The 10788-nt window shown below is 33.5% G+C and overlaps 1 protein-coding gene across 5 annotated transcripts in view; it reads left to right on the forward strand.

Annotated features, from left to right (window-relative positions):
* Window positions 1-10788, forward strand: part of PAM (peptidylglycine alpha-amidating monooxygenase) — a 354803-nt gene that overhangs the window by 297956 nt on the left and 46059 nt on the right. For all 5 annotated transcript variants that reach the window (XM_027869176.1, XM_027869178.1, XM_027869179.1 and 2 more), the window contains one exon: window positions 7794-7923. In XM_027869176.1, the coding sequence (XP_027724977.1) occupies window positions 7794-7923 (130 nt within the window). The remainder of the gene's footprint in view (window positions 1-7793; window positions 7924-10788) is intronic.

Below are 10788 nucleotides of genomic sequence, written 5' to 3' on the forward strand. Positions count from 1 at the left end.
TAAAAATAAAAAAATCAATTATGTAGTGCTACTTTGCAATACAAAATCATGCTTTAATTCCAGGAGTCATCAGTTCACAGTGTTATCTGAAAGTCAGTACTAGAAAATTCTGTTCTAGATCTGCCAAGGAATATGAACTAGAAAGCTACCAAAACAGTAAATGGAATCTCTGCTTTCTTGGAAATTATGATAATCGCAGCTTTTCTCTTCTTTCTAATTCTGGTGGCCATGCTGATCTCCACAAAAAGCAGAGCCAGATTTTCTCATTTTTGCAGATAATCTTTCCTTTCAGAATTTTATCCTCATTGACAAAGGTTTCATAAAGAAGAAAGAGATTTCCTGTATGCTAGCCTATGATACCATGCTAACCTAATACGCCGGTAGTCTCCAAGTATCAGTGATCTCCTTAATCTGGGTATTCTCTCCAACAACAAAGATTGTAATTCATTCTCTCTTAACCGTCTTATGTATCTCTTCATGTCCTCCCATAAGTTTATTGCAGGCAATCTACTTATTATGATGGAGGGCTTCCTCATGTTTTTTTTTTGACATGGTGATAATGCCATTTGACGATGAGAACTGTCCCTCACTTTCATTCCATAATCAATCCATCTTTTTTGGGCATTCATTTTAGTTAGCAATTGGATGACATTTTTTATATCTTTTCGTTTGCACAATGCCTTATTTATAGTATGTTACCGTCAACTCATGCCCACTGTGCACCTGGCCATTGCCCTTTGGATGATCTTCAACTCCAGTCTTTTGGAGGACTGTAGCTCCAATGCCTCACAGTCATACAACATGATTGGGAGAATATTGATATTAAAATATAGCCTTTTTTCAGAAAGATCAACACATGAATATTGTAATTTCCCAAAGGCAATGCAACGTATTCTTTTCTCTCTGTTCAATTTTTTATCCAAACACATTGTCCATTTGCAATATCTTTCTAAGATAATATACTGATAGATGAGTTCATAAGTTGTAAGTACAACTGCATATTGCAGTATAGATAATAGATTATCTATTTCTGTTTGGTTTTTCCACTCTGGAAAGTTATACCAAACAATTTTGAGTGGTTATGAATCTTGTTCAAAACACTTTACAGTTTGAGAAGGCTTGATGCAATAGTTCATTATCACCAGAAAATAGGAGAATCTGAAGGATCTCACTAAATGTATGGAGAACCCCTCTTTGATTCGAATTCCAGGAAGAATCTTTTCCATGACAGTAGTGAATACCTTTGGCAAGAATGTCACTCTGTTTCATGCCTTAATTGATATTGAAACCAAGAATCGGAGAATTGTTAAACAAGACTTTCTCTGTTATACTTTTCACGGACTCTTATATAATGTTGATATGTACCTAGGAGACACTTTGCTGGAGAAGTGCCTTTAAAGCTTCCTTTTGTACTAGGAAATCAAATGCTTTTTTTAAATAGTCAACATTTAAGACAGTTGTGTCTTGTATTTTCTGTACTTTTTAGCCAATATATGTTTGCAAAACCGAAGAAAATTCCTTGCAAAAATCTGCCAATTTTCTTCGAGGATGCTTTCATTGAGTTAAATAGATTGTATTCACAAAAATTTAATGTGTATAGGAAAGAAGTATTTGGATCAGTGGTGATTGGTATTCTCGTAGTTTCCATTTTTAGTAATATTAAGGTCTGATGGACTTTTTATGTCTCTTTAGCATTTTCTCCTCCTTCAGATACCTAGATAACCAATCCCTTAGTGCTCTAAAAATTGTGTCACTTTCAGCACAGATTTCCCCTCTGTGTGTAATGTGTTTGTGTAGCTGCTTTTCTTGTCCTTGTTTTCTTCTTCAGTGCCATCTCCGCTTCTTCCAGAAGCACATCTGAGACTGATTTTAGAGTCCAGAAGCATAGTGTACCCTGTCCTAGATGGTGAAAAAGGTTCATTATTTTAAAAAAATCTTTGCAGACCTTTTCCAATTTTTTTTCTGTTTGTTGTTCTTCCAGTTTTATCCTTTGGTAGACTTTAATTACATCTCTTGTCAAGTTCTTTAGAAACTTGTTTTTCCTCCACTGTTTTTCATGACAATTCTGCTTATCAATATCCACTATCTTTCACTGTAAAATTTTACAAATGAATTTGTATCTCATACCTTTGTTGCACATTGATGCCTTTTTTTGTTTGTTTGTTTGATAAGTTGATTAGTGTTTTCTAAGGAGTTGGGGTTTTTTATACGTTGACTTTCTCATTAAGGTAATTGATTTACTCTCACCAAATGTAAGTAGGAAATAGTTACAATTTTCCCCGGAGAGGGGAAGGGGCATCTCAATTATTTTATTAGGTCAAGTTAGAGTTGCTTTCATTAATGTCACTGTTATTTTTCTACCTTTGTATTGATTTTGTTCTTTTCTCTAATAAATAAGTGGTCTGACTACATATACAGATAATTCAAGAATAATTACCATATCAGTAACAAATCATTTCCTGTTAAAATATGATGTTTCATTTTAATGATGTGAAGTTAGGAGAGATAGAGAGACAGGGGGGGGGAGAGAGAGAGAGAGAGAGAGAGAGAGAGAGAGAGAGAGAGAGAGAGATGTTAAGTCCACAAGTCTTTAACCTTTCTCATCTCTTATTCAAACCATATTTTCAGCATTTTTCACAATCCTTTCCTATACAACCTTTGCATTAAAATCACAGCATTTTTTAAGCATATTTGTTGATTTCAGTTGGAGTTTTTCATTAAGCTCTTGATAGACCTCCTTTACTTTTTCTGCAATAGATATTGGCACTAATGATGCAATTTTTAAGGTGAATTTTTTATGAATATTTATTATGAGAACATCATGCAATGTAAGATGACCAAACGTCGTATGAAATGATCTTTCTTGTTACCTTTAGATGCATGAGCAAACCAACTTTACCAGGTCTTTTATTTGCCTCTCTAAAAAGCACCTGCCATCCATCCTTCCATTTAACTACTTTCCTTTTGTCCTTTAGTTTGATTTATGTGGTACAATTCAATTTTTCTAGTAAAATGTCCATTTAACAAAAATCTCATATTTAGAATAATAACATCTGTCAGTATTCATAGATGGCCTAAAGACTGTGATGCTGTGTACCCTCTACCCCTTTTCTGCAACTCTGTCACTACTGCTACCAAAGTAGAATGGTGCCTTAGAGAATCTAGGGTCATTTTGTATTTTTCTTTATTACATGGATTACATTACCAAAAGGTTCATCACTAAGTGGCCAGTCTACTAATGATGAACTTCTCCACAGTCATAGTTGGATCCCCAGAAAAATGATATAACATATTGCTATGACCATACTTGAAAACTTTCTAGCAAAATATCTGTTCTACTTGTCCAGGCTTGGAAACTCAGAGTAGGAACCATAACACAATATTCCATCAGTGGAGCACTTTGTGAATGACAGAATCTTCTAAAAATTAAGTAGTTTGTGGGGCTTTTCTGCTAATATAGTATTTATGCCTCCCTCTCAATTTTTGCTATTTGTTGTAAGCTAACAAAGATTAGAAATTATATTTTTAAGTCATGACAGCAAATTACCATAATCACTTTATGTTTTTTTAAATTTTCATTTTTATTTTCAGTTCCAACTTCTCTCCTTCCTTCTACCCTCTCTCCCACCCATTGAGAAGGCAAGAAATATGATACTCATTATACATATGAAGTCATGCAAAACATATTTCCACATTAGCCAGATCATCATTATTTTTTATTACCCTCCAAATCTATGTGATTTTCTTGGATTGCCATGCATTTTGTATATTATGTAATGTAAAAAATATTTAACTTTCTGGACTTGAGAAGCAAATGCAAATTTATTATCCCCAAACTTCATGTGATTAAAATTTTTCCTCTAATACTCCTTGACATTTACATGACATAACTTGAATATTGAGGAAATCAAATCTTTAGTTGCTCTTACTCTCATTGTCCTACATTTTCCTCTTCAAAAGAGGAACATTTAATTAAATTTAGAGTTAAATTTCCCTTGTTGTTAAACATATATAGCTTCATTTATGTCTATCATATTTGATAAGTAAACACAAAACTTTCCTATATTTAAGTTCTGCTATTCTCATCACAAATGCAAATTATCATTTTATTTAACCTAATTTCTTTGAGCAACTTTCTCTCCAACCCATCTGTTTTAACACTTTCACTCTTACTTGTTCTTGCCTCTATATGATTTTGCAAGGTAATTTCTATTGACCTGTCAGTCTCAGAATAATGTAAAATTGGACCAAATTTGCATCTTTTGAAAATGATGTTACTAATCTTTATATCTGTCCGTGCCCCAAATCACAATAGATGTTAAACTTCCTAATCTTTTCTTTATAATAGCATAAACACATAAAGTATTAATATTAAAATGTCTACATTAAATAAAAAATCCAAGTTGGGATTAAATAAAATGAAAGAAAGGGAACTTGGATAGTTTTATGGCCCCAAGTTCTGTCATAGTGTCCTTTCTTCCTTAAATACGGCATTATAGCAAAGTTTTATTTTCTTCTTATTTTATCTGTAAATATTTGTGGTAATGTTTTGTTTAATTGTTGTAATTACCATGACTTCTGAAAAATACCATAGTCACTGACTGAAATGAGGCATGCTTTCTTCACTAGAGAAAAATCTGAAAATATATAATAATGAATTATAATTTTATTTTATGGGCTTTTCTTCTCTTTGAGTCTAAATGTGAAGAATCATTTAATATGAAATTAAGTCAGAGTTCTGACTTTAAAATGAGATTTTATTGTGTATTGGGGAAATGATTGCCCTTCTAAAAGGTTGCAAATAATTATACTGGGAATCTGGTGTTGTTCCCTTAAATCATTTTCTTCATTTATCAGATATGTTTAATAATCTCTTTGAGATATATTATGAAATTTTAGCAGCAGTCCTTAATTTTTTCATTAAAGCAATAAATAATTTCAAGTAAATATTAAAAAATATACTTTTCCCTCTATGGCTGATAGAAGTGTTTTTCTTAGAGCAATACAAATTATTCATTTTAAGTCAAATATGCCATTTTGGGGAAAATAGCATTTTAAGTGATGGGTGTGTTGTCACATGATTGTTAAAAATCACAAGTTTCTAATGAACCATCTAGCAACAATTATTTCTTCATGTTTGTTTTGATTTTCTAATATTATTTTTCCTCTGAGATTCTCTCAAATTCAGGTTGCTTTACAAACATTAAGCTGGATATAATCACACTCAAGTGATTCAGGTAACTGACTGGTATCAGGTAAACTGACATCAAGACCTAGGAGTATTTGCCCAAGTTCATATGGAAGAAACTTAATATAAAGCAGCTTCTGGGAGTACAAGTCTTCTTTCTTAACATGGGATAATAATAGTACCTACCTCAGAGAATTTTTGTGGGAATGAAATTAAAAGATAATGTATGTACAGCATTTTGCAAACCCTAAAGTGCTATATAAATGTGAGCTATTTTTACTACTTAACATAATATTCAAAGGTATGATAACTGTAATTTTGAACTTTCTCGGGCCTCCATGTTCCAAATTTGAAGTGAGAACCAAAATTTTTCACCCTTAAATTTAATTTATTAAAGGAATAAAATGCAGTGAAACTTTATTGATAGTGACTCCCTTTGGACAAGAGTAGAGCAAAGTAGAGTTACAGAAATACATGAATAAGAAACTCTCTGTATCCTTTTTCTGCCTTTCCTAACCTATCTGAACTCTCAGCAAGTTGATTGCGTGATGTTAAACCTCAAAGAATTATACCTTTAGAGCTTAAAAGTGAATGCAGAGTTCACCTAGTCCAACCACTGCATTTTATTGTTGAGGAATTGAGGAATAAAAAAACTAAGTAATTTGTCTCAGGTTATACAGGTAGTAAGTAAGTAGCAGAATCAGGACTGGAATTGAGGTCCTCTGAATGGAAATCCAGCATTTTTCCCACTGCTTCTCATTTTTAATATCTGATTAAATTGAGCCAGGTAGTCATAGTGAGGCTAGTGGCTGCAATTAATATTTATACTGATGACAGAACACATTTCTGCTTATCAATTAAACCATTATACCAGTAAGTTCAGAGGTTTTGTCTAGATAATTTGAATGAATAAGGGATTTTAAAAGTAAATTCTGTTCCCCAACATAATTAAAAGTAAATAAACTTACCCTTCATTCATAACATGTTCGAGAAGTTTCTTCTGTATTTATCCAGAAATGAAATATTGTGTCTATCAAAACTTTCTCATTGAGTAAGACCCCCCCCACCTATAGGTTTCCAAAATTGTTATCAGTTTCTGTGAAAATTCACTATCAATATGTTCTCTTATCTAAAAGTTATCCAGGCCCTGTGCTTTGCTTCTTTTAGACATTTTATGGCATGTTGTCACGTATACCAGAGGGTGAACAGAACAAATGATGTTTGAACTGTTAAATTTTCTACTTCTTAGTCCCAAGTTTTATGAAGAAGGCTATGGAAATGATTGATTAAAGTGAGATTTGATGATTATCTGTAGATTACAAAGACTTCTTCTATCCCTGTCACCAATTTGCATAGATGCTCAATAATTGCCTGATAAATTGTTTTTCACTTGAGTTTGGGGGGAATATTATAATTTCATCAAGAGTCTAATAAATTCTGTTCCTCTAACTCTCCTCCAAGAGAAAATAATGAAAAAGAAACATTAAAGGAGAGTACCTCTACCACCAATTTGACAGTAACCAACTGGCAAATAGGAATAAGACTAGTACAATGGATAATCAGTGAACAACTTATTGTAAATGATTCACGAGCATCAGACAATCAAAAGTTACTCAGAAGCCATACCATAATATTAAGCAGCCACACTTGTAGTTCAATTTTTCATACCTTTTCAACAGATTTATAAATATAAGGCACATTTGATATAATAGCTTGACAAATACCTTTTCCAAAAATTGCATAGTAAAATTATTTCAAATTTATTGTCATGTTACAGAGAGTCCAGTTTAAAGTGTCAAAAAGAAAGTAGTCTAAATTGATCTTCAATGACTCAAGGATAGCCGAATTATACACGTATTTTATTAAAATATATTATATTGTATAATATGATAATAGCTAACACATATATTGCACTTTTAAGTTTATGAAGCACTTTACATATGTTACCTTGTTTGAGCCTCCCAATAACCTTGTGAGGTAAGTACTACAGATACTCTTATCCCCATTTTACAGATGAGGCTCAGAGAGGTTACGCGACTTGCTCGTGGTCACACAGCTAGTAAGTGTCACAGGCGGGATTCAAATACATGTATTCCTCATTCCTAGTCCAGCACTCTGTCTACTATGTCACACTCCCTCTGTTGTAGCTTAGGATGCCATCGGTTTGTGCATGAGTTGCATTTTATCAAGAAGTATGCTCCTTGATTAAATGCAATGGCCAATCTTGCCTCTGGAGGACCAGCGATACTCACTTCCCTCTTCTCCGTAGAGAAGTGGTGGACTCCAGGTATGGAATGTTGCATATATTATCAGGTGCAGTTGCTGTGACGGTTGATTTTAACTGTTTTTCTTTGTTCAAGGGAGGGTTCTGTTGGGGGTTCTGGGAAATGAAAGTAATGTGAAAACAAAAAAAGCATCAATAAAACATTTTTAAGCTAATAAAATGATATGGCTTGTTTTTGTTGTTTTTTTTTTTTAGTTTCCATACATCTAGTGATATTATTGCATGTAACAAAAATTATGTTGCTCATACAGTCACTATAAACCCTTGTGGCTTCCTAGTAACTTTATTTTCCATGTCAAATATATTAATTTATTTTTGTAGATTTCCATGTAGAAGAGGCACTGGATTGGCCTGGCGTATACCTCCTTCCAGGACAGGTTTCTGGAGTGGCCCTGGACTCCAGTAACAACCTGGTTATTTTCCATAGAGGTGATCATGTTTGGGATGGAAAGTAAGTTAATATATTTTCATGGGGTGAATTGAAAAGAGAATTGGATATATCATTTTCCTTAAAAATCGGGGTGAGTTGGTAAGAGTAGTTAATAATTCTTCCTGTTCTTCATTTTCATTTCACTTTCATTTTCAAGGTAAGATCATATCTAATCAACATATCTGGAAGCTAGGTGATGCAGTGGATAACAATACTAACTACCCTTTATATACATATAATATATATATACACACATACACACATGTACTGCGTACTATGTGCCTCTTTGTTGCTCAAGTTGGTAATAAATAGTGGAAGGAAGGTAGACAGAACTCTGTGAAGGGATAATGAAAAACTGTTGTCTGTGTTTTCATGGAAAGTAGAGAGAACATCTTTATCAAAGAAAAAAACATTTATTTGAAATCAAGATTATATTATATGTGTATATTACATGTATATGTATATGGAAAACAGGCATTCTGACTGAAAACAAGTGAAGAGCAGGATTCTACTATTACTGTTTGATATAGACTTAGAAATGATAGCTATAATTATAAGACAAGAAAAAAACTTAAGGGAACAAGCATTGATAAAGGTAGTTCACGAATTCAATAGATCTTAAATGATCAATATGAATATTCCTTCCATTGGTGCCAGTCAGACTGATCCATCCATGACTTTTCATTTGTATCATTCTTATCCATATTGTCCCACAGATGCTTCATAAATGATCTACTCAGAATGCTAAAGACCTAATGCAGAATCAATAAAGCTCCATTATTCTCTTGTTTGTAATATTCTTACCTGAAGTTACTTTTATGCCTGTTGCTTTTCAGAGGGTTAATACTGGTATCCTGTTTAAAAAAATACAGTAGGTTTTTTTGAATAACCAGAACTCCATTTTTGTACATAGAGTGAGTTAATCTTGCCGAATTTAGTAATAAGGAATCATAATTACTAGGAAAGATTAAGTATTTGCTTCAATGTATGGCTATAGTACTATTTTCAAGTTATTCTGCTTATATCTTTTGTGTGGATTGATCAGTTTTAATCAATTCTATGTGACAGTATATTTGATCATGACTAGTACTACTGGAAGTTAAAATCATTTCAGTGAACATTTATTAAGCACCTACTTGCTCTGCAAGGTTTACAAAACATGGTTCTGTCTCTCATGTAACTTATAATCTAGTTGAGGTATATGAGACATACATTTAGATAACTATAATATAAAATAAAACATACATTCATTAACAAAGTACCGATAAAGGGCTGCATGAGGTCTGAGCAGGACAAATTTTTAGCTTTAAATGTAGAAATCTCCCTTATTTGCCTCTGAATCAAACCAACTTTCAAACCCTGTTACCACCCCCTTTCATGAAGGCTGCAGTCTAGCCAAAGTGGACTATTAGACCTTCCTTGAAGTTAACATTCAGTATACTATCTCCATACATTTGCACATGATGTGGAGAATGTATTCCCTTCTCATGTGTGCTTCTTGTGATGTAGGTCTTCCTTCAGGATTTAACTCAGATACTACATCCTCTGTAAAGAGTGCACTCCCTTTCTCTCCTTCTGAAATCTTTCATTTTTGTCTTTGTATCCCTAGTACCAGCACAGTGCCTTGCACGTGGCAGGGAATTATTACATGTTTCTTGAATTGAATTGAAAAGATGATTATCAGCTAGAGCAGAAATAGGGAGAATGAAGGAAGTAATAGTGTTAGGGAAGGTTTCATAGAAGTGGTGACACAGGTTAGGTTTTAAAGGATGTGTATGAATTCACCACTTGGAAGGAGGAAAGGAGGGGACATTGTAGGCATAAGAAATGGCAGGAGCCCAAGTACAAAAGTAGGAAAGCACGATTCTGGTTTGGGGGACGGGAGATAGTCCAATTTGGTTGGAGTCCAGGGTCCATTGAGGGGGAGCAATATGAGATATGACTGAAAAGGTAGCTTAGTGCAAAATAGAGAAGAGCCTTGAATGCAAAGCAAAAAGTTTGAATTTCACTTGATAGTCAATAGAGAGTCACTGGGGATGTTTAGCAAAGGAGTAACTTGGTCAGATATATAAACAAAGGTTAGTGTGCCACTAGTATGAATGATGGATTTAAGGAAAGAGAGAATAATATCAGGAAAACCTGACAGAAGGCTAATGTACAGTCATGTGGTAATGAGGGTAGGAACTGGGATAGCTAATGGTGGTACTAGAAAAGAAAGAGTCAAGGTAGACATACTGTGAAGGTAGAATTGACAATACTTAATAATTGGTTGTTATAGGAGAGGTGAAGAAGACAGATTCAGAGATGACAGACTTTGAATGTATATGTTGTATTATAAACAGTTCTATCACTACATTCATAAAAAGAACCTATAGGTATAACATCCGTAATTTAAAATAAATTCCCATAATCTGATTTCACCCTGACCATGAGTAGGGTAAGGCTGCTTCTCTTCCTGCCATCCTTTCTCTTAATTTCTGTCTCCATTCCTTCTTTTTCTTATCTTTTCATCCTAGCTACTTCTACTATCTCCTTGGTTTTATTTTTTAAGACTGCAAGCAAATCAAGCAAGATTATTAAAGCGTGCCCTGAATTTTGGCATATTCTTTGAATTTCACTAGATCATCAATATAATGCCTCATTCTAAAAGCATTTTATGCGATCCTATGAGAATTAGTCTTATAGATAAAGGGAGCCTTTGTAATATCTTCTAAATAATACTAGATAAATCTTTCCTTCTTTCATTTATAATAATAGACTTTGGGGAGTGTCAAGGTCTTTATTAGGTTTAATGGATGGTTCCTTATTTTTAAGGATTTAAGCTTTTCCAAAATACTCCGTGTGTGTGTGTGTGTGTGTGTGTGTGTGTGTGTGTGTGTGTGTGTG

Source organism: Vombatus ursinus, unplaced genomic scaffold, assembly GCF_900497805.2.
Source record: "Vombatus ursinus unplaced genomic scaffold, bare-nosed wombat genome assembly UNPS02014792.1, whole genome shotgun sequence".
Lineage (NCBI taxonomy): Eukaryota > Metazoa > Chordata > Mammalia > Diprotodontia > Vombatidae > Vombatus > Vombatus ursinus.